Source organism: Coregonus clupeaformis, chromosome 11, assembly GCF_020615455.1.
Source record: "Coregonus clupeaformis isolate EN_2021a chromosome 11, ASM2061545v1, whole genome shotgun sequence".
NCBI classification, from domain to species: Eukaryota; Metazoa; Chordata; class Actinopteri; order Salmoniformes; family Salmonidae; genus Coregonus; species Coregonus clupeaformis.
Window position 1 is genome coordinate 35,201,842 of NC_059202.1, and position 23,794 is coordinate 35,225,635.

The 23,794-nt window shown below is 41.6% G+C and overlaps 4 protein-coding genes across 8 annotated transcripts in view; 1 reads left to right on the forward strand and 3 right to left on the reverse strand.

Annotated features, from left to right (window-relative positions):
• The window catches only part of arid3a (AT rich interactive domain 3A (BRIGHT-like)), a 65,408-nt gene extending 59,774 nt beyond the window's left edge, over positions 1–5,634 (reverse strand). The window contains exon 1 of one of the 2 annotated variants that reach the window (XM_041890394.1): positions 5,402–5,634. The gene's annotated coding sequence lies outside the window, so the exon portion shown is untranslated. Of the gene's footprint in view, positions 1–4,927; positions 5,334–5,401 lie in introns of those variants that run through there. The other variant, XM_041890395.2, reaches the window with a different exon arrangement.
• Positions 5,635–9,364: 3,730 nt separating this feature from the next.
• r3hdm4 (R3H domain containing 4) lies at positions 9,365–17,434 on the reverse strand. Its single transcript, XM_041890401.2, has 8 exons — positions 17,269–17,434; positions 16,181–16,338; positions 15,842–15,963; positions 15,582–15,696; positions 15,217–15,302; positions 14,956–15,041; positions 14,722–14,777; positions 9,365–11,436 (listed from the first exon to the last, which is right to left on the reverse strand). Exons 1-8 carry the CDS (start codon positions 17,307–17,309, stop codon positions 11,330–11,332), a joined length of 771 nt encoding a protein of 256 aa, XP_041746335.1. The 5' UTR covers positions 17,310–17,434; the 3' UTR covers positions 9,365–11,329.
• A 68-nt stretch (positions 17,435–17,502) lies between these two features.
• On the forward strand, positions 17,503–19,661 carry LOC121576856. 2 transcript variants are annotated; one of them, XM_041890400.1, is made up of 5 exons: positions 17,503–17,861; positions 17,983–18,346; positions 18,529–18,663; positions 18,934–19,133; positions 19,447–19,661. In XM_041890400.1, exons 2-5 carry the CDS (start codon positions 18,290–18,292, stop codon positions 19,592–19,594), a joined length of 540 nt encoding a protein of 179 aa, XP_041746334.1. In that variant the 5' UTR covers positions 17,503–17,861; positions 17,983–18,289; the 3' UTR covers positions 19,595–19,661. The 2 variants fall into 2 exon arrangements, with proteins under 2 accessions (XP_041746334.1, XP_041746333.1); XM_041890399.1 differs by having other exon boundaries at positions 17,506–17,861; positions 17,983–18,663.
• An 86-nt stretch (positions 19,662–19,747) lies between these two features.
• abca7 (ATP-binding cassette, sub-family A (ABC1), member 7) overlaps positions 19,748–23,794 on the reverse strand; it is a 45,405-nt gene continuing 41,358 nt past the window's right edge. For 2 of the 3 annotated variants that reach the window (XM_041890397.2, XM_041890396.2), the window contains 2 exons: positions 22,047–22,305; positions 19,748–21,045 (listed from right to left, as the gene is read on the reverse strand). In XM_041890397.2, coding sequence (XP_041746331.2) covers positions 20,599–21,045; positions 22,047–22,305 — 706 coding nt within the window. In that variant the 3' untranslated portion in view covers positions 19,748–20,598. Of the gene's footprint in view, positions 21,046–22,029; positions 22,306–23,794 lie in introns of all 3 variants that reach the window. The other variant, XM_041890398.2, reaches the window with a different exon arrangement.

Here is a 23,794-nt window from a genome sequence, read left to right on the forward strand (position 1 = left end):
CACGCACAAAGTAGATGTCCTAACCGACTTGCAAAAACTATAGTTTGTTAACAAGACATTTGTGGAGTGGTTGAAAAACGAGTTTTAATGACTCCAACCTAAGTGTATGTAAACTTCCGACTTCAACTGTATATTATTTTGTACACATTTCCATAAAATAACCCACCAACAATAACTCTTGAACCGTTCAAGCTAGATACAGCAAACCAACTTTATGTTCAGGCTATCCTAGCTTTTCATCTACCTTTTTCAACTATAACATTTACATTACATTTACATTTTAGTCATTTAGCAGACGCTCTTATCCAGAGCGACTTACAGGAGCAATTAGGGTTAAGTGCCTTGCTCAAGTCATCAGAATTACTACTGCAGATACTACCACTACTATAACGTTTTTTCAAAACCATACATACTTTACTATTTAAAGCAAAAAAGTTAAGTAAATATTTTTACATTTCTACCACTACCACAAAAATACTTTAAAAAGCTTTAGCAAGCCCCACAACTTCACTTGTAAAGTTACAATCTATTTTTGGGTGGGTGTTTATAATTTGTCCTATTTCACACAAGTACAACTGTAATGTAGATGTAGAGGTAGATAGCCCAGCGCTTAAGAGCGGTGGGCCAGCAACAGAAAGGTCGCTGGTTCGAATCCCGAGCCGACTAGGTTAAAAATCTGTCCATGTGCCCTTGAGCAAGGTACTTAACCCTAATTCCTGTAAATTGCCCTGGATAAGAGTGTCTTCTAAATTACTAAAATGTAAATGTAAGATTGGACAGTAACAATATTTTTACGCATGTCATTTCCATCGTTGTCACAATAGCTAAAACTCAACCACATTGAGACATTTACTTGTCTATGAAAACACAAAATTTCGACAGCAAACATAGGCCCCTGATTTTTGCCCATTTCGTGCCTGTGTTTTCATAAACAAGTAAGCTGTTAGGTGAGTGTATTTTCACTGCGCCTGGAAAGAGACAGTTGCAGAACGCTATAGCAGAGAACTATTGGATGAATCATAGCTTAAAAACATAGCTCAGTTGACAGTTTAAATTGGTTTTAGCTATTGTAATGTAATGACAAGGATGAAAATATTGTCGCTGTTCTAAATATTGCCCTTGTTTTACTACTTTTTCATAAAATGTCTGCAGATTGATGCTGGGAATGTTGTCAACAAAAATATATAATTCCAGATGCAAAAGGATTTTTGTGTCATGTGTTAGTGGAAATACTGAATAATTCAGTTATAACACCAAATGTATATAGAGCATTTAAGACACAATGTACAGAAATAAAGGGAGGAGACGGGAATATTTTCCACGATGGGAAGATCAGCTGACTCCTCGGCTTTCTAGAAAATGCCATTATCGCTAAACTACTCACTATTTCAGTTACACTACAAAAGCGCTTCCTTGGTGAGCCCAGCTTGGACTCTGAGCACATTCCAAACATCATTTCCTGTACACAACAACAGTGGCCAGCAGTAATGTAAACTCTGCCTTAACAAGGCATGTTATTCATTAGACTGCATTCATTATGCAAATCAACCTATACCCATCATGAGGTTGCTACAACCTAGCCTATGAATGAAAGTTCACAATGTAGGTGTACACATGTCAAGAGAAAAAATTTAGGTGACTGACAGTGACACATTCAATACTGCCTTGCACTCTTGCCTGCATCTAGCTGATCTAAGGTGTGATCATTAGTCCAACAGTTGCAAACGAGAGTTTCTATTGGACCAATTCAGGTATATTTATCCCTGTTTTGCTTGCTTCCATTTAAGAAACATTTTCAACAGAATCGGCAAAATGAATACACCTCTCATCAGGCATAAACACAGTTCACTTTCATTGCAGCCACGTTGTATTCCTTCTTGCATCTATGCGCTCTCCTCCTCTCACCTTGTCCCTTCTTTTGTGGACTTCAATGCACAACACATCAGCTGCTGCAAAATGAATTGCCTCTCTGAGGAAATTAAAGTTTTCTGAATCTGAATGTGACCAGGCGAAAAAACCTTTCCAAGCCAAACCATGTCATAACCGCTACACACAGCCTACATTGTTGTCACCATATTAGCTAAAGTAACGGCATAGTCAACATAGCTAATAGAACTTGTAAACCCGCTACAATCATGCAGTAACTTTACAGTGTATAGTCAGTAAGCAGTTTAGCAGATACACCAGCAGGCCCCGGTGGCAATACATTTGTAAAACCAAAAGCTTACCTTGACTTGAAAAAGTTCCAGTGTTGTGTTGGATAGTCATAGCCAGCTATCTAACATAGCATCCCTCTGTTTGAGTAGGGTGTGAGTAGGCCAAACTAGCTAGCTGCATTTGCTGGCTAAGTAAGTGAAAAAAATATTACATCTCTCTCTCTCTTGCTTCTCCTTCATTTTTGAAGAAATTAATTTGTTCGAAACTGTTCAACTATTGTATTTCTCTCTCTCTGAGTCAACTACTCACCACATTTTATGCACTGCAGTGCTGGCTAGCTGTAGCTTATGCTTTCAGTAATAGATTCATTCTCTGATCCTTTGATTGGGTGGACAACATGTCAGTTCATGCTGCAAAAGAGCTCTGATAGATTGGAGGACATCCTCCGGAAGTTGTCATAATTACTGTGTAAGTCTATGGAAGGCATGAGCTTCCTAGGTTTTGTACTGAAGTCAATGTACCCAGAGGAGGACGGAAGCTAGCTGTCCTCCGGCTACACCATGGTGCTACCCTACAGAGTGCTGTTGAGGCTACTGTAGACCTTCATTGCAAAACAGTGTGTTTTAATTATTTGGTGACGTGATTATATTTAGTATAGTTTTATCTAAAAATGATGCTTTTTTTAATGTTCAAAAAACAATATTTTTATTAAATTCACTGAGAAGGATGGTCCTGCCCTTGTTCCTCTGAGGAGCCTCCACTGCAATATGGACAGGCACAAAGTGATCCACTATGGTTTCATCAAGGCCGGCTCCAGTCGCTTAGGGCCCCAGGCAGATATCGTTAACATGGCATAAGTCATGGCAAAATGGGTAGAATTGCAGGAAATTAACTGTAAAACTATTTTTCTCTCTGCCCCATGGCAAAATAAGTAGAATTGCATGAAATGTGTCATAAAATTACAAAAACTGTATCTCCGCCCCAAGGCAAAATGCGTAGAAATGCAGGAAATTCACTTTAAAACGGGGGGCACTAAAATATAAAATAATCCAGAAATGTAAAGTAGAGATACTGCCTTGGAGGCTGGGTATGATAGGGAGCGAAAAGCCTTTTTTGTCAGGTTAATATGAAATTAAGACATATTCATAACCAATTATTCAAATCAACATAAACATTGCCCTCGAAAGACACATACATACAGTTTTTTGGGGGAAAGGTGTGGGGCCTGCCTCACTGGGCGCCCAGGGGAGCTTTTGTTGTGGGGGATTAAGTGCCTTGCTTAAGGGCATGACGGCAGGCAATGGCATCTAGGATTTGATACCAGCAATACTCCGGTTGCCAGCTTTTTCCTGTCGGTCCCGGGATTCGAACTAGCAATGAAATCTCAAATGCCATGCTTACAATTCACCAAGGGGATATTTCAAAAGAGACTTGTGATCAAGCTTTCTCAAAACCTTTGAAGGTCAGAATCAATGTATTACCAAACACAGCCACCTTATGTCATGATGTGGTAACAGCCAAAGAGATAGCATTTGAAAATTTCGTTTCCCTCCATATTGCCAAACCTAAACCAAATTTTTTAGCACTTCTTCAAGCCAATTTATGCTTGATCCGAAAACTTGGTCGGAGGCGCCATATGGAGGCATTCCGAGGCCAAATTGAGCTCCGTTCCGCATCGACGTGCGCCGCCCCATATAGCTCCGCATTGACATGATTGGTTGACGGTATGTGGGGGCGGCAGGTCCAGTATAAACACAAACTCACTTCCTTGACAATTTCCTTCACAACAGCTCTTCTCAGCGACGCGCAAGAAGTATAAATGTCCTGACTTCTGCAGAGCCCGTATCACAGTAAATGCTGTGTATGCACTCACTAACTGTAAGTCGCTCTGGATAAGAGCGTCTGCTAAATGACTAAAATGTAAATGTATGGCCACTGTAGATATCAGATTGACCTCGCAGAGCCTTTTACGTAACGCCTCTCCTATCCTCTTGCAACTTTTATATATCTACAAAAAGTCAATTCAAAGGCCAAGAAAATGCTGGAAAGGCCCAATTGATTCCATGCAATCAATCTAATGTAATTCACCTGATAAATATAATTGGTCTATCGTTTTTATGTTTATAACCTACATTAACGTTTTTTTTTAAGGAAACGAATATATGCACACATATAGAATGATCATCATATGCGTTTTCAAGAAATTAGCGACTAAAATTATGTATTTATCAGCCGAGTTGTGGCTACTCTAGCCTACTCAAATTACTCACTAAACAAATACGCTATATTGTCTTAAATGTGGTAGACAACATCAACACAAAAAGCAGGTAAATTGAACAGTTAGCCTGTTCTATTTAATTTTGCTTTAGGAAATGTAAATACTGCTACCAGAATCCTTTGGCAACTTCCCCTTTCCCACAGCCAATGTGAACAACAGGTACCCTAACATAGCACACCAAGCTACGATACAAAATATACCATTTTTTATATATTAAACAAGTATGAGTTAATGTACTTCATTATTTGCAAATGCAAAATCAACCCAAACTCAAAACGATCATTTCATTACTTGGCATATCAAATCAAATTGTATTTGTCACATACACGTGTTTAGCAGATGTTATAGCGGGTGTAGCGAAATGCTTGTATGCACACATGCGGTGTGAGGTGATGCAGAGGCTCCCCTCATAGTGGGCTTTTTAGGACTACTACTGAGGTGTGGTGTTCTTACAGCCGCCAAAGCATCACCCAGGTGGACGATCCAGCCTACCTACAGAGGAGGAGCTGTGAACATCGAAGACGAGGTGCCGGATGAAGAGCTCGGTGGCCTGTCTGTCAGATGTCTCTACCTCCCTGCGTGCTGTACTATCAATGCTCCATCCGCTCAAGATACTACCTTTCCGAACTGCCCATCATCTAAAACTGTAGAAGACCATCGACCAAGAACTGCCAGATCCTCCTACATTTGTTTTGTTATATTGTTTTCTGTTTGTTTTGTTTTTAAAGCGACTTTGAGATTCAACGTGTAATGAAAAGCGATATATAAATAAATATATTCTTATCAAAAGGGGCATGTACACATTGGGCTGTATCCGATTAGTAAAGTTGAATCAGACATGATATAAACGTATCTTAATTATCCGAGGAACATATAAAACAACATTAGGCAGGAGAAGACTCCTGCTTGTATAATGAATTCCAAACCGAGCGTGCGAGTGGCAATAACAGAAGAAAAAAAACTTACCAAATCAGCTTCCGTTTTATTTTTGCATTCTTGGGAACCGGAAGAAAAATTCCTGATTTCCTCCTGAATCTAAGGCGTTCTGGTGGTTATCAATTGTGTATTTCAGATATAGTAGTAAACTGATATCAATTGATTGTGATATTTCTATTCCGTTGCACACATCTAATTCGATTTCAATGTATGGCTTGATTTACAGGTTACATTGTATCTTTGACTAATTTAAGGCGTGCTCACCGTCGTAGAGTCAAATCATTGGTTGACAAACAGCAATCAGATGCAAATTCCCTCTGAATCATACGAGGCCAACTTATACATACAAAGGGTATGTCGGCAAATGTAAATATATGTGCAGTCAGTGTGGGGGGAAATAATGGCATTGTATAATAATGGTTTCTAAGTTTCATGTTGGTGAAATATGTAAGAGATGTTGAAACGTGTTTGTGTTCTATAACTCGAGGAAGGAAGAAACTATTTTATCCCTAAGCACTCCTCGACGTAGTCATGGTTGGAAACTTGGCAGATTCTCCCTTGACATTATAATGAAAGACTACCTACCCCATTTAAGCTTTTGGCGACGTTCCCTTAGGTAGTGAGCGATCCCTTTTCACCCTACAGCAGGTGGGTGGTGCCGATATTCTATTGCAGGGGTCTGCAACTAGAGCCCACGGGCCAAAACCGGACCCGCGAGCGATTTCCTTTGTTGATTTTTATTTTGTTGATTTCTTGTAAAAAAATTAAAAAAATAAGACAAAAATCACCAGGAATTCAGCTAAAAATGTTTAATTTAGGAAATCTGTTGCCAATTATTCCCCGAATTAAAAAAATCAATTTTCAAATACAATTTATTCTGGGCTTAGTTGTGGTCAATTTGCAGTGTTCAAATTATTATAATTATGTTCTGGACCTCGACCATCCGCTCTGACTAAAATCAGTCTGGGGCTGAATCTAGTTACCTACTCTGCCCTACTGAATGTTCATAGCACACAAAGTAAGCAAACTAAATTAAGATGAGACCACACGTCCTAATTATCGCTTATACATTTCGCCAACTCTTTTGCTTTTTCCCTCATCAAAATTCCCATGAAATAAAAGTTATGGTGGAATTTTCTTGGGAAATAAAATAATTTAATTATTATGACATAATTAATCATTATTATTACCATCATTAATGCATAACAGTTGTAAGCGAAACCTTGCGTTTCTGCATCAGTTACTTGTATCAAGGGGTAGCCTATGCATTTCAATCACACAGCAAAGGTCAGCAACAATACAACTGAATCTAATTGAAGCCTAATTTAATTCTAACCAGTATCAACACTTTACCTATTACATATTTGGCTGCATTTAATAAATAAAAAACATAAGTTATTGAAGTTTACTGATGAAAACTAAAGTTTCTTATAAACACATTAACTGAAGCATTACTAACATCAGGCTGCCATCTAGTGGATAGATTCATGAATCATGACAGCTCTCAAAATAGAATACTCTCTACTGTATCTTGCAAACAATTTACTGAAGCAGAGCTAGCTGTTGAAATGATCACCATCATAAAAGATGATAAATGTTTATTTTCACACTTCAAAACAGGAGAAATTACTGCAAGTAATTGCCCAACTGTTATGGGTGTGACTGTGCACATAGGCTCCAGGCTAAAATAAATACACATTTACAGTGAGGGATAAAAGTATTTGATCCCCTGCTGATTTTGTACGTTTGCCCACTGACAAAGAAATGATCAGTCTATAATTTTAATGGTAGGTTTATTTGAACAGTGAGAGACAGAATAACCCCCCAAAAATCCAGAAAAACACATGTAAAATTTTTTATAAATTGATTGCCATTTTAATGAGGGAAATAAGTATTTGACCCCCTCTCAATCAGAAAGATTTCTGGCTCCCAGGTGTCTTTTATACAGGTAACGAGCTGAGATTAGGAGCACACTCTTACAGGTCCCCTGTAGCTCAGTTGGTAGAGCATGGCGCTTGCAATGCCAGGGTTGTGGGTTCGTTTCCCACGGGGGGCCAGTATGAAAAATGTATGCACTCACAAACTGTAAGTCACTCTGGATAAGAGTGTCTGCTAAATGACAAAAATGTAAATGTGAAATGTAATCTCAGCTTGTTACCTGTATAAAAGACACCTGTCCACAGAAGCAATCAATCAGATTCCAAACTCTCCGCCAAGACCAAAGAGCTCTCCAAGGATGTCAGGGACAAGATTGTAGACCTACACAAGGCTGGAATGGGCTACAAGACCATCGCCAAGCAGCTTGGTGAGAAGGTGACAACAGTTGGTGCGATTATTCCCAAATGGAAGAAACACAAAATAACTGTCAATCTCCCTCGGCCTGGGGCTCCATGCAAGATCTCACCTCGTGGAGTTGCAATGATCATGAGAACGGTGAGGAATCAGCCCAGAACTACACGGGAGGATCTTGTCAATGATCTCAAGGCAGCTGGGACCATAGTCACCAAGAAAACAATTGGTAACACACTGCGCTGTGAAGGACTGAAATCCTGCAGCGCCCGCAAGGTCCCCCTGCTCAAGAAAGCACATATACATGCCCGTCTGAAGTTTGCCAATGAACATCTGAATGATTCAGAGGAGAACTGGATGAAAGTGGTGTGGTCAGATGAGACCAAAATGGAGCTCTTTGGCATCAACTCAACTCGCCGTGTTTGGAGGAGGAGGAATGCTGCCTATGACCCCAAGAACACCATCCCCACCGTCAAACATGGAGGTGGAAACATTATGCTTTGGGGGTGTTTTTCTGCTAAGGGGACAGGACAACTTCACCGCATCAAAGGGACGATGGACGGGGCCATGTACCATCAAATCTTGGGTGAGAACCTCCTTCCCTCAGCCAGGGCATTGAAAATGGGTCGTGGATGGGTATTCCAGCATGACAATGACCCAAAACACACGGCCAAGGCAACAAAGGAGTGGCTCAAGAAGAAGCACATTAAGGTCCTGGAGTGGCCTAGCCAGTCTCCAGACCTTAATCCCATAGAAAATCTGTGGAGGGAGCTGAAGGTTCGAGTTGCCAAACGTCAGCCTCGAAACCTTAATGACTTGGAGAAGATCTGCAAAGAGGAGTGGGACAAAATCTGGTGGTCAACTACAAGAAACGTCTGACCTCTGTGATTGCCAACAAGGGTTTTGCCACCAAGTACTAAGTCAAGTTTTGCAGAGGGGTCAAATACTTATTTCCCTCATTAAAATGCAAATCAATTTATAACATTTTTGACATGCGTTTTTCTGGATTTTTTTGTTGTTATTCTGTCTCTCACTGTTCAAATAAACCTACCATTAAAATTATAGACTGATCATTTCTTTGTCAGTGGGCAAACATACAAAATCAGCAGGGGATCAAATACTTTTTTATCTCACTGTAGTTAAAACATACACCCTGAGTTTATGCTTTCTTTCCCACTATTTATAATCTTGACAATTTAAAGATATACTGTAAAAGCCCACTTTCACATTTGGATGTTGCAGCAGATAATTTTATTTTGATCCAAGATCTATTGACTAATTGCACATCAAAGTTTTTGTTTAGTTCAGGTTTGTAATTGGTTAAAAAAGTTTAGTCTTTCACATTGTGGTACCCAACTCAGAGAAACGTGTTTTGTCAGAGGTATTGCATTCTTGTGACATATTATGTGGACATTTCCTCATATTTGAAGCTCAATTACATTCCACATTTCCTGTTATGTAATACATTCTTTAAAGATCCTGTGCAATCACTTTTTTTTATTACATATTAAGTGTCCATCAAGCAGTAATGTTAATGTGAAAATTATGGCAGGAAGTCACACTGCACCATCATACTGCTCCATCATTGCTACTACCATGTGTCCATTTAATATTCCAAATGCAATATTAAGGGATATACATTTTAAGTTGTTCATGAAATACTGTCTGAATCAATGATTAAATAATCAAGTAATTTAAGAGTCATTGAACACTTGAGTTAACATTTATTAAAATGTGTCTATTCAGACATGGCTTTTGGCACTTTCAGTAAGGATTACACAACCAACTGCCTAGACAATAGGAGAAACATTGACATTTACAAACTAAACTACTATATTATCATTTGACTATTTTCCTGATATAAATATGTACTGACATTACTTAAGATATACACGCCTGCATCAAACAAGCATTGAAGGAAATATCCATTCATATCACTGTAAAAAGCTTTAAGAGAATACTATGCAGAAACAGAAGTTTTCCTATCCTGTATTGTTGGCACACATTGAACATGAGTTCAATTAATTAATGTTGGAGCTTAATATTTACAGCACTACTAGTAATAAACAAGCAACAAAGTAAAAAAAAAATTGCACCACTACATATAGTAGAGGGTTGTTGGTTGTAATATTCAAAAGAAGTTAAGCTTCTCGTATGAATACATTACTTGTGAAATCACAAAAGACATTCATAGTGAGAGGTTGAAAGCCTGGGAAACTAAATGTACGCACACAACAAACTTTGGTTATCGACACACTGGCAGGTCAAGTTTCTTCATACCATTTTAGATAGTACAAATAAAGTTATGGATATTTTAAATAACCTGGATGGATACTTTCAAAAAGTCATTAGTATAAATACATACACAAATACATAGCAATAGGGTTGCCAAAATTCCTGGAACTTTCAATAAATTCTCCGGTTTTCCCAGAGTTTCCATTCAGCCAGGATTTCTGGAAAACCAGGGAATTTATTGAAAGTTCCAGGAATGCATTCGTAAGGCATAAGTGCTAGTTCAGGGGTGGTTTATGATAGAAAAGAGTGCCTGAGAGGCAAAGCACAGAGCAGGTTTGCTGTCAAGTAAGAAGGTTGTGTTATATTAACTCATTAGTACTGTACATAATCAGTACAGTACTTTTTGATTAGACATTCCAAACCAAATGGCAGTTGAGAGAATCTATGAAGCTGTATATTTATTTTTTTGAAGTTGACCTGTTTCATTGTCAGATGGTAAACTTACATAATTTGCTAAATAATGTAAACAAATGGGGGAATAACAATGTACCTGGATTCAGTACAGTAGACCACAAGGTCTATGCATGCAAGTATCAAAAGCTGCCAAATGGTGTACATCTTTGACAAAACAATAGAAAAGCTTTCTCCCCAAATAAAACACAATCATGCAAAGTCAAATTGGAAAGTGGCCCATATCTTTGTGGATAGATTTATATTCTTGCAAGAGTGTGAATATTGTGCAAAGAGAGTTTGCAAGTATTTTTTTTTTTACCAGCACAAGTAATGAAAACCATAGATATACCTCTAAAGCCATATACATTGACAAATGATCATAGTGATGAGTTCTGTGCTATAGAATAGTTTCTGATCACGCTCTTTCTTCACTCAAGTTGCATGAAAAGGTCCAAGGGTTTTAAGCCTGGTCCTACCACTAAAGCTGTTTTTATTTTTTCAATTCATAGTGGCTAATTAATTCATCAGTACAGATACAGAAGGTGAGCTGCATACTCCCTCTCTGGCCCAGTTCTATTTTGATCCCTGCCCCCTTACCCTGGTGGCCATCAATTTTAAGTTCACAGATAGATGAAGGATTGGATTGGATAGTTAAGAGCAATAGAACATCCACTAAGCATATGAGTGGACTACGTAGAGTCAACACAATTTACAACTTACTTAAATTTGGACATCAATGTTAGCAACACTGTTGATTTTCATTCTAACAAATCATGGACTGATTCAGATCTGGGACACCAGGTGAGTGGAATCTCTGGCTAATTAGTGACATCAAACCAGCAGTACTCTGGACTTCCAGGCTCAGATTTGAGTAATCCTATATACACTTACTTATGCCTATCTGTACCTTTCAAGTCTGCACTTATGGGGCTAGGGAGTGAAATGGAACCAGGCCCATCTGTCCAGCGGTGTGACCGTCTCTCAGCTCATGTGCTCCAGGTAGGCAGAGAGCATGGGGCTGGGAGGCTGGAACAAGCCCTCCTGTTTGTTCATGACATCAGTCTGACGAGCACCGTTACAGTCCGAGCCTGCAGCACACAGACAACATAAAACATCTCTCAATACATAACTCATTATAGAGTACCACAGTATGTCATTATACCCATAAAACCTAGCGGTCAAACAGGGAAATGGTTCCAATCGTTTTTACACCATTCATTTTTCCTATAGGGGATTTTAGCAACACTTAAAATAAGGGCTGTGTTTTGTGTAGGCTTACCTTGGTGTGACGTTTTGATAACTGTAAATCTCTCTAGGACAAGGTTTATGGGTATTATGACACCTCCACTGTGGGGCTCTATTTTCATGTTACTAACCACATTTCCATCCACAGTTTTTATGCGAGTAAAGTCATACCGTATAAAAAAAAAAAAGAAATCACGACAGCTGTTGGTACAATTTCAGAAATGTCGACAGACAATTTGTTTGTTCGATATGGTGGGATCTTTGTGTGTCGGTAAAATGAATTATGCAACAAATTTAGGTGGAAACGATTTCTTGCGCAATTTTTTATAGAATAACCATAATGTCGAGGTAAATTTGCAGTCACACTACGCTATGTTGTATGGTCCTCCCACTACGACTTGACAAAGCATGCACATTAGGCTCCAGATGAAATAGATTGAAATGCACTTCACAAGGTGGTGAAAGTGCACGTGATGAGCTTGTTGCTTCTTTCCAATAAATATTGAGTGTCTTTATTTGTATGCTAGTGACATTATGATCGGTGCTTAGCTGCCAATTAACAAATAAAAATGATCTTGCTCTTATCCATCTCATCATATAACCTAATGTCCATTATATCAGCAAACTGTTGTCTAAAGAGCATGCGCAAAAAAAACGAGATTGGGCAAGTTTGCCATTTATCGCAACAGTGTGTGTACCAAAACCATCGATAGAGTGGAAAATGCAATGGAAACACATTGAACTTATGTTTTTTATTCGGTACATGAGAACTTTAGCGCAAACGTTTTTTTTATGTGCACTACGTCATCACGCACAGCCTTTAAACTGCAACAAGTCAGTTTGATGGAAACAAACCTCTGGTGGGAAAATGTGCATATTTTTTAAATATTCGTACTCAAAATATTGGAGAAATATGTTTTTTTCCACAAGCGTAGGTTAGGTGTCAGTGTCGCTTTAAAAGTCATAAATAACTATAGAAATAATATATTTCAGCCTCCCGAGTGGCGCAGCGGTCTAAGGATTCTGCGATGCAGTGCTTGAGGCGTCACAACAGACCCGGGTTTGATTCCAGGCTGTGTCACAGCCGGCCATGACCGGAAGACCCATGAGGTAGCACACAATTGACCCAGCGTCGTCCGGGTAAGGGGAGGGTTTGCAGGCGACCGAAGTCAGCTTGCAGGCGCCCGGCCCGCCACAAGGAGTCGGTAGAGCGCGATGGGACAAGGAATTTGGCCGGCCGGGATTTCCTTGCCCCATCACGCTCTACCGACTCCTTGTGGCGGGCCGGGCGCCTGCAAACTGACTTCGGTCGCCAGCTGGACGGTGTTTCCTCCGACACATTGGTGCAGCTGGCTTCCGGGTTAAGCAAGCAGTGCGGCTTGGCAGGGTCGTGTTTCAGAGGATGCATGCCTCTCCCGAGTCCGTAGGGGAGTTGCAGCGATGGGACAAGACTGTAACTACCAAAGGGGTAAAAGTACACACACACAAAAATATATACATACAGTGGGGAAAAAAAGTATTTAGTCAGCCACCAATTGTGCAAATTCTCCCACTTAAAAAGATGAGAGAGGTCTGTAATTTTCATCATAGGTACACGTCAACTATGACAGACAAAATGAGGAAAAAAAATCCAGAAAATCACATTGTAGGATTTTTAATGAATTTATTTGCAAATTATGGTGGAAAATAAGTATTTGGTCAATAACAAAAGTTTCTCAATACTTTGTTATATACCCTTTGTTGGCAATGACACAGGTCAAACGTTTTCTGTAAGTCTTCACAAGGTTTTCACACACTGTTGCTGGTATTTTGGCCCATTCCTCCATGCAGATCTCCTCTAGAGCAGTGATGTTTTGGGGCTGTCGCTGGGCAACACGGACTTTCAACTCCCTCCAAAGATTTTCAATGGGGTTGAGATCTGGAGACTGGCTAGGCTACTCCAGGACCTTGAAATGCTTCTTACGAAGCCACTCCTTCGTTGCCCGGGCGGTGTGTTTGGGATCATTGTCATGCTGAAAGACCCAGCCACGTTTCATCTTCAATGCCCTTGCTGATGGAAGGAGGTTTTCACTCAAAATCTCACGATACATGGCCCCATTCATTCTTTCCTTTACACATCAGTCGTCCTGGTCCCTTTGCAGAAAAACAGCCCCAAAGCATGATGTTTCCACCCCCATGCTTCACAGTAGGTATGGTGTTCTTTGGATGCAACTCAGCCTTCTTTGTCCTCCAAACACGACGAGTTGAGTTTTTACCAAAAAGTTATATTTTGGTTTCATCTGACCATATGACATTCTCCCAATCCTCTTCTGGATCATCCAAATGCACTCTAGCAAACTTCAGACGGGCCTGGACATGTACTGGCTTAAGTAGGGGGACACGTCTTGCACTGCAGGATTTGAGTCCCTGGCGGCGTAGTGTGTTACTGATGGTAGGCTTTGTTACTTTGGTCCCAGCTCTCTGCAGGTCATTCACTAGGTCCCCCCGTGTGGTTCTGGGATTTTTGCTCACCGTTCTTGTGATCATTTTGACCCCACGGGGTGAGATCTTGCGTGGAGCCCCAGATCGAGGGAGATTATCAGTGGTCTTGTATGTCTTCCATTTCCTAATAATTGCTCCCACAGTTGATTTCTTCAAACCAAGCTGCTTACCTATTGCAGATTCAGTCTTCCCAGCCTGGTGCAGGTCTACAATTTTGTTTCTGGTGTCCTTTGACAGCTCTTTGGTCTTGGCCATAGTGGAGTTTGGAGTGTGACTGTTTGAGGTTGTGGACAGGTGTCTTTTATACTGATAACAAGTTCAAACAGGTGCCATTAATACAGGTAACGAGTGGAGGACAGAGGAGCCTCTTAAAGAAGAAGTTACAGGTCTGTGAGAGCCAGAAATCTTGCTTGTTTGTAGGTGACCAAATACTTATTTTCCACCATAATTTGCAAATAAATTCATAAAAAATCCTACAATGTGATTTTCTGGATTTTTTTTTCTCAATTTGTCTGTCATAGTTGACGTGTACCTATGATGAAAATTACAGGCCTCTCTCATCTTTTTAAGTGGGAGAACTTGCACAATTGGTGGCTGACTAAATACTTTTTTTCCCCACTGTATTTCATGGTCATTCTACTACTTACTTGCTGAAACAAGGTCCATGTACTGGCAGACGGCATGAAGCAGTAGCCTCTCAAAGCTAATAAACAAAACACAAAATCAGTTCATTCAACTGGAAATCTGTTAATTGGGTCAACATTTCCCACATAATTGGTATCTATACAAGTCCAAATATTAGCCCAGAAGAGCTTCTCAAATGTTTAAAGAACACTTCTGATAATTCTGTTTGGGGAACATTTTCAGAGGGAAAAAAGTACCTGCTTCCAAGGTTGGTGGTGTAAACAGAGTGAGGCTGAGCACCAAAGAAACTGAGAAGGTTCTCTTCAAGTACCTCAAGTGTCCCCTAAACCAATCAGAGGGGAGAATGGCAATGAGAGAGAGAAGTTAAAGTGTGTAATTAAGTGTTGATGAGGACAGGTGTCACTAGCACAGATAACAGTGTCTTTATCTTTGGTTAACCCATGATATGGTTGGCAAACATGTCTTAAAATCTCATAATGATTAATGCTGATGCTTACAATGGGAATTTGTTTGCGTTTCAGCGTAGCACGCAGCCTTCGATCAATCCTCTGGAAGTAGTCTTGAGCACTGAAGGCTGGATTCACTGCAGAGTAGAAAAATGTGATCAGTTCATATCAAATATCCCAATGTCAAATATCCCCAAATCCTGACAATGAGCATGTTTAAACCAATGAAGCACTGATTTTTATCATTTACAGATTTTATTTCCTGGCAAACATCGTTGTTTACTGACCTGTAGTGATAAAATACATCAACCGAAACATACGCTTGGTAATGAACTTTCAACAGCATAATGCTACAAGCTTTGTATGTAGGGCAGTGCATGTTGGGATTGTGACAGGCATTGATCCTGGGCTCTCACCCGCTCTCTGGTCCTTGGGGAGCTTGTTGGAGTTGCTCCTCTTGGCCTCCTCTTCCAGAAGGGCCAGAAGCTTCTCCTGCTCCTCTCCAGAGCGATTCATGAAGTCATTCCATTGCTGGGAGACAGACAAGGGGACAATGAGCTACAGCTTAGGGGCAAAAATGTAGTTAGGGGTAGTAGTGATAAAACGTTCAGCGAGTCTCTCTTGCAACAAGCGAGGCCTGATTGAAGATAAATTGTTGGGACCAGTAGAATCCTACCTCCACGTAGTTGCCATTGGTGCAGGCCTCAGTGAAGATGGAAGGTGGGGCAGGGTCACTGCATACCTCTGCCTCGTCTTTGGAGCACTCATCTTTTTCAAGTAGATTGGCAAGGTAGCGACCTTTTTGGGGGGAGAGAAGAAATGAATAGGCAGCATCGTTAAATCATGTTGATAAAATACTGTTTGGCTATTGGCTATGACTAATGAATGCGTTCAGACCAGCTGCAATCAAGCTAGTGGGTATTAAGAATCTATGATGAACAGGCATCTACCATCTGCAGCAACCCAACATCTGCAGCAGAGTGAAATATTCCCACTGACAGACATGAGAACTTACTGTTCTCCTGCCGCCTTTGGCTCTTCTTGCCTTTGGCTCTGGGTGTGAGGTCAGAGTTGCGTACCGCCTGGTTGATGAAAAACTGTTTCTTCTTGGTTGGAGACGCACGTTTGGCTGGGGAGTTGGGCAGAGAGGTGCATTTGCGCTCCTCTTTCAGGCTGGGAGAAATAGAGAGCAAGGATTATGAGGACTCAATTAGTGTGTTGACTGATGTGTTCGTGGTGACCTCTTCACAAAATATGTATTTGTTCAAGTGTAGCTAGTAACTAATATTGAATGGCCTTACTAATAGAATAATCTCGCTACAGTTATACTGACCACAGAATAGTAGGCTAGATGTAGGTTACATGACACCCCACCATAAAAAGTGGGTCAGTCGGTTCAGATTGCAAAGCCACGCCCCATTAAAATTATCGAGCTCTGAATGGTCGATTTTCACTGTTACCACTTTTAGACCAGATGGCAACATTGTAGCTAACGTCCTATCATTGTCAAATGACTCATGCAAATGAGGTTGCTTGATGATCTGTCATGAAGAAGTATATTGTTGGTTACAATAGTAACAGCTATAGCTAGGTGTATATAGAAGAGGTCTCGTCAGAGAATTTAACGATTGGCTACAAATATTTTTGCATGAGCAGAGAGAGAGCAGCAGAGGTGTCACAAACGACTCGAGCAACAAAAAAATCTTGCTAACCAGTTTTACTAACTAGGGTCAGCCACTTGAAATGGCGTCAATGTAACATATACACAAGCCATTTGTGATAAACTTAGTTCACCTTCACCAACGGTAGCCGGCAAACCTACACACACATTTTAGATGTGTACCACCACACCAGCTTGCAAGCTTAGCTAGTTAACGTTAGCTACCCGTATTGTAGTGTTAAGCACAAACATATTGATATAGCATTCATTTATACAAATGTACCTGCTAGCTAAACTAACTGGCAAAATCTACGATACAGACTAGCTATTTATCAAATATTCAATGTTTGAAAACAATGACTCAAATGTGCTTGTCGATTGCTACTAGCTAGCTCGCAAGTTCCCAATTTAGTTAGACCATTTAGCTAGACTTTTTCACTCACATAATATCCTGTTCCTCATTATTATTTGTCAAAACAACCATCTTACGCAAAGAACAACTAACGAGGGTTGAATACAAAAACAATAGCTACGATACACACATAAATAGAGTACGCGTTCAGTTAGCCACTTGCTAGCTTGGCTCTGTCAGAGTAGGTAGACAGACAACAGCAAAGCTTATCCCCGCCCTTCACAAAACCGAAAACGAGGCACAAGCTCTAGGTCATTAGAATCTTGATCGCAGCAACACGGGCTCTGTGTCAACGTCAAACCAAGTTGACGTTGGTTACAAAATAACTTTATTTCTCGCCTTAACGTTTCTTTTTTATTAGTAGCTATCTACGCGAAAAAGACGCGTAGGCTCTATTTCAATGACATCTGAACATATCTCGTAAAGTTAAGGTTGTAGACGTTTCCATAACAGCAATGTTTAACTGTGCCCTTCCAGAGGCAAGAGAGCCAATTTACAAGACAGAGTCCCAAACAGTCCCACCCGGACAGACATAGTCAGTAGCCTATTGTTCTTTCTAGGTGTTCTTTGTTTGGGGATATAATTGGGAAAAGGCTACTTTTATCTTTTGGATATCTTTCTCAGGTATGTCTTGGTGTTTTCCTTTGTAGATTAATAGTTATACTAGTATCACATGTTTTAGAAAAGCTGCTTTTGCTTACATAATATTAGAGCATCATGTTTACAGTGTGAACTTTTATTCCAGGCAAAATTGTAGACAGGAATGGGCCGGAGGAACAAGGCAAGGGCAACAAGACCAGAAATAGGCGACAAACGGGTAACACCTGAACCTCATCCAATGGTTGTGGGAGCAGTGAAATGTGTACAACCCAGGAAGACTGCCTTAAAGTTAACTAAGGTTTGTGAAGTAACCACAAACAACATCAATGCCAGAAGTCCTGTCTCCAATACATATGAGAGATTAGACAATAGAGTGGTGAAAATCTGTGTCAATCTATGGCCTGTCCTGGCTTCAGCCAAAGAGCCTGTAGAGGAAAGCAGTGGTTCTCTGGATGAAGAGGAACCTGGGACAAGCACAGATACAAGGACCTTCAACACATCAAAGTCTGGTGAGCAGCGTCCGAGAGACCAAGAATGGAGACCCCACGTTAGACAAGAATTGGACAGGGCTAAAGCAAGCCGTCTAGTGAAGCCTATGTTACTACCACCCATAAGTAAACCATCCCCTACTACACGACTAGCACATTCAGAGTGCATGGGAATGCCAGTGTCACACACGTCTCTTCCACAGATATATGTATCAGACCAAGATGCCTTGGTGAAATCCTCCAAGGGGACAAAACCCAGTGAGAATGAGGCACCATTTCCCATGATCCTATTGCAGAAGACCAGCACTTTGATGGACACCACCATTATCTCCCGATGTGTAAGGATCAGCTGCATTTCACCACCTTTCATGTATTACACAGTTATTACTTAACATCAAACTTCACCAAACCTTATCAAAATCCACTGTTAATGTATCTTATATTAATTTATTCCACAAATGATATTCTAAGGGAGATTTTAAAAAAAAATGGTACATCTAAATATCCTGCTGGCTAGTTATCTAATCCATTGTGTATCAAATACTGAATGAGCAATTAAATACCCCATTGAAGCAGTTACATCCAATCTTCATATTGTCTCAATTCAGAGGTCTGCCCAGTTTCGCCTCCCTGAGATCTCAGTGTCCAGTATAGAAGGCCTGCTTCAGAGAGTGGCAGAGCGAGTGGGAAGGAGAGAGAGAGATGATGAGACATGGGGACTGACCTATCCTGATCATCTTCTCATGGCTGGCGCGCTGCGAAACCTGAGAGAGAAGAGGCTCCAGCATCAGGGAGACTCTAGCACAGAGTACTGTTCCATCAATACTTCTTACAATGGGAAGGTTATCCTTTAACAATTTTACATTTTAGTCATTTAGCAGACACTCTTATCCAGAGCGACATACAGGAGTAATTAGGGTTAAGTGCCTTGCTCAAGGGCACATCAACAGATTTTTCACCTTTCGGTTCCTGGCCCAACGCTCTTAACCGCTAGCCTACCAGCCGTCCCAACAATGAGCAAAGAGACCCGTCAGAATTCATGATAATTGTTGTTCTATTGTGGCAATTGATTGAGATGAAGCCACTTTTATGGCTAACTAATTAATTTTAACCTTTCCCAGGGGAACGGTAAGATGTTCAGAGGTCAAGCCAATCGGTGGGAAGAAAGGGACCACTCTAATAACAGAGAATGAAATGCAGAACCCTGCCTCCCTCTGCAATAGAACCAAACTGCCCGTCATCCTTAGTATGACCAAAGGAAGCCTTTGAACATGGATGAATCACCATCTCAACAATAGATGAAAATTGTACATGCTAATAAAGTTGTTATACATTACTAGAACAAAATACCCAAGATAGATGTATCCCCATTTAAAAGTTTTATTACTATATGTTCTGTATACATCTAGTTGTATGTACACATAAATAATCACACACATATTCAAGTATGAATGTTCAAGCATAATATACATCATAAGACCATACATTCAATTGTATGTACAGATATTCTACACATGCCTATCAGTTATTGTAACAATCTCGCCAATACGTCAGACTACAGTACAGTAGTAAACTGCTTTGGATTTACAGCTACATATTTTTTTTCTCAAGTTCCATTCAGTATAACATGAGCCCAATTGAAAGATAAAAAACAAATATAAAAACAACAGTTGACCTAATGAAGGCAGTGTTTGGAGTCTGGTACGCAGTCTGGTAACTGTACATCTCAATGTTGTGCCAGTGCAAGTAAACTACGTTTTTAGCGTCAAATAATAAAAGTGACTGGACACCAGAAAAAAATATGTTTTTGTCTCTGTGCAAAACATGAGACCAATGTGAAAAGATATTGACGATGATTTTGTTGCCCTGAACATCTTCAGCGATAATGTAACAAATCATCGGTAAGATTGTGTGCAGCATTTCTCAGTTAAAGTGCTTTAGGCAAAATGCAAATGCTAAGATATTGAAAGACTCTTTGATTGACACATGAGGAACACCACTTTTTCATCATTCATTGGAAATTGAAATGCCAAATAAAAAGTAAATAATAAACGAAAGACCTGAACCATGAAAGTGCCTGTAAGTAATTGGAGGTGAATACAACTAGTTTGGAGGTATTGGACCACTACACTATAGCTGTGATGGAGAATGAACAAGGCACCACACCCAGACATTAGAGGAGCTATCCGGTAGTACTTCCCTCCCCTCTCCTAGAGGACACAGGGGCACAGAGATCCCGTTCTGTCCATTCAGGGGGCTGTGCCCCAATAACTTTACACACTGCTGTCTTGTGTGTTGCTACCCACTAGGAACAGACTGGTCGGATCCTTATTGCCTGAAGTCTCCCTTGTGCCCTTGGATCCGTTGGCGGACGATTCCCTGCTTGACCTCCTACTACTCGACTCTCTCCTGCTCTCTCCCCTGCTCTCTCCCCTGCTCGATCCCCTGCTCGATCCCCTGCTCGACTCGGGCTTCTCCTGTGGCCTGCTTGTCATCGCCATGCCACTGTCCGTGACCCCGTTTGGTTTGGTCTCTCTGGGTCTGCCGTCTGAGGACTTGACAGACTGGAGAGGCTTGGTTGTTTGGGCTGGTTTGGCTGTCTGCCCTAGTTGGGTGGGCTGGGCCACTCTTCTGGGTTGAGGTGCTGGTGTCCCACCGTTGACCGTCACTTCCCTCAGCCGGTCTTCATCGCTCTGCTCCTTGGCAAAGTTGACAAACACCTGCAGGGTGGGGGAGAGGAGATAATGCACACACATCGAAGGGTTAACACAGGGGCATGGTTTAAGATAAGATGCAAATGGAAGTAGGTGCTTGGAGGGAAGGAGAAGTGCCCTGTTTAAGTGCCTCACAGTGAATGAGTAGAAAATGAATTCTGAAGTGTTATACAGGTAACTACCAAAATAAAGGAAACACTTGAGTAAATAAGGGATACAAAGTATATTGAAGGCAGGTGCTTCCACACAGGTGTGGTTCCTGAGTTAATTAAGCAATTAACATCCCATCATGCTTAGGATCATCTATAATATTATTTATCTATAAAAATGTCCATTATTTTGGCTACCATGGTAGAGATGAAGAGGCGAAGCGAGAGGTTTCAATCTCGCCAAAATCAGCCAATGTGTTTCTATGGGCTTATTTTGGACCTATGCTTCTCACCTGCCATCCCGCCTTTGGGACAAGACATGAGCGTCTCGTCATTTTATACAGATCTCTAACCATGGCTAGCAGAAGAGATCTCAGTGACTTTAAAAGAGGGATCTCAAAGGAGCATAGGGGGTTTAAAAGGTGTGTGTGTGTGTGTCTCAGTCACCAGATTTTAACCCAATTGAACACTTATGGGAGATTCTGGAGCGGCACCTGAGACAGCGTTTTCCACCACCATCAACAAAACGTATGGAATTTCTTGTGGAAAGATGGTGTTGTATCCCTCCAATAGAGTTCCAGACACTTGTAGAATCTATGCCAATCTAGGCGCATTGAAGCTGTTCTGGCGGCTCGTGGTGGACCAACGCCCTATTAAGATGCTTTATGTCGGTGTTTCCCTTATTTTGGCAAACAACTGCTAGCCTCTTCAGTGTAATCTGACATTTTATAACCTACCTCTTCCCTCCTCCTCTCCCCACATAACCACATTGGAGTCTTTGCTACTGATTCTATGAAGGAAACCCCCCAGCCTCAACCTTTAACCATCCCACGTGACTGACCCCTGAATGACCTCTACCTGGTCCAGGGTGGTCTGTGACACTGAGTAGTCGGCAATGCCCAGCTCCTCGTGGTTGTTGGAAAGCACATCGAAGACCCGCGCCAAGGAGCAGGCGTTGGAGGGCAGCTGGTACTGCAGCACGTTCTGGTGCCTCTCCTTTAGCTCGATGCCCGGGAAGGAGCCCTTGATGTAGGTGTCCACCGGGCACGGGTCCTCGGGAGGCTTGGGTGGATTGGTCCCCGACAGGCGCAGGACGATCGTGTAGCCGTCCCCGAACCTGTGGGGAAAAGGTGACGAAGTGGAAATAGGGGGGAGGTGTGGGATTTGAAAGACTTAAAAGAGTGCCGGTGTAGATACTGTATTAAATGTAAATGGAGATTTGTATCATGTGTTAAACTGTATAAACACATGATACAGAGCATGAACAGACCAGCTGGCTGGTGTATTTACGGACATATTCAATCTCTCCCTATCCCAGTCTGCTGTCCCCACATGCTTCAAGGCCACCATTGTTCCTGTACTCAAGAAAGCAAAGGCAACTGAACTAAATGACTTTGCCCCGTAGCACTCATCTCTGTCATCATGAAGTGCTTTAAGAGACTAGTCAAGGATCATATCACCTCTACCTTACCTGTAACCCTAGACCCACTTCAATTTGCTTACCGCCCCAATAGATCCACAGACGATGCAATCGCCATCACACTTCCCTATCCCATCTGGACAAGAGGAATACCTATGTAAGAATGCTGTTCATTGACTATAGCTCAGCATTCAACACCATAGTACCCTCCAAGCTCATCATTAAGCTCGAGGCCCTGGGTCTGAACCCCGCCCTGTGCAACTGGGTCCTGGACTTCCTGACGGGCCGCCCCCAGGTGGTGAAGGTAGGAAACAACATCTCCACTTCGCTGATCCTCAACACTGGGGCCCCACAAGGGTGCGTGCTCAGCCCCCTCCTGTACTCCCTGTTCACCCATGACTGTGTGGCCAAGCACGCCTCCAACTCAATCATCAGTAGTCTTGATTACCAACAATGACGAGACAGCCTACAGGGAGGAGGTGAGTCTCGGAGTGTGGTGCCAGGAAAATAACCTCTCACTCAACAAAATAAAACAAAGGAGATGATCGTGGACTTCAGGAAACAGCAGAGGGTGCACCCCCCTATCCACATCGACGGGACCACAGTGGAGAAGGTGGAAGCTTCAAGTTCCTTGGCGTACATATCACTGACAAACTGAAATGGTCCACCCACGCAGACAGTGTGGTGAAGAAGGCGCAACAGAGCCTCTTCAACCTCAGGAGACTGAAGAAATGTGGCTTGGCACCTAAAACCCTCACAAACTTTTAGATGCACAATTGAGAGCATCCTGTCGGGCTGTATCACCGCCTGGTACGGCAACTGCACCGCCTGCAACCGCAGGGCTCTCCAGAGGGTGGTGCGTTCTGCCAAACGTATTACCCGGGGTAAACTACCCGCCCTCCAGGACACCTACAGCACCCGATGTCACAGGAAGGCCAAAATGATCATCAAGGACATCAACCACCCGAGCCACTGCCTGTTCACCCCACTATCATCCAGAAGGCGAGGTCAGTACAGGTGCATCAAAGCTGGGACCGAGAGAATGAAAAACAGCTTCTATCTCAAGGCCATCAGACTGTTAAAAAGCCATCACTAGCACATTAGAGGCTGCTGCTGCCTATTGAAATCACTGGCCACTTTAATAATAATGTTTACATATCTTGCATTACTCATCTCATATGTATAT

Coding starts and splice junctions, on each gene's coding strand:
- LOC121576856 (XM_041890399.1), top strand. CDS start 18,001: ATGGGCCGGAGGAACAAGGCAAGGGCAACAAGACCAGAAATAGGCGAC. Junction 18,664..18,933: donor CCACCATTATCTCCCGATGT/GTAAGGATCAGC, acceptor GTCTCAATTCAG/AGGTCTGCCCAGTTTCGCCT. Junction 19,134..19,446: donor CAGGGAGACTCTAGCACAGA/GTACTGTTCCAT, acceptor AACCTTTCCCAG/GGGAACGGTAAGATGTTCAG.
- r3hdm4 (XM_041890401.2), bottom strand. CDS start 17,309: ATGGTTGTTTTGACAAATAATAATGAGGAACAGGATATTAT. Junction 15,964..16,180: donor CCAAAGGCGGCAGGAGAACA/GTAAGTTCTCAT, acceptor CCCCCCAAAAAG/GTCGCTACCTTGCCAATCTA. Junction 15,697..15,841: donor CCAATGGCAACTACGTGGAG/GTAGGATTCTAC, acceptor TCTGTCTCCCAG/CAATGGAATGACTTCATGAA.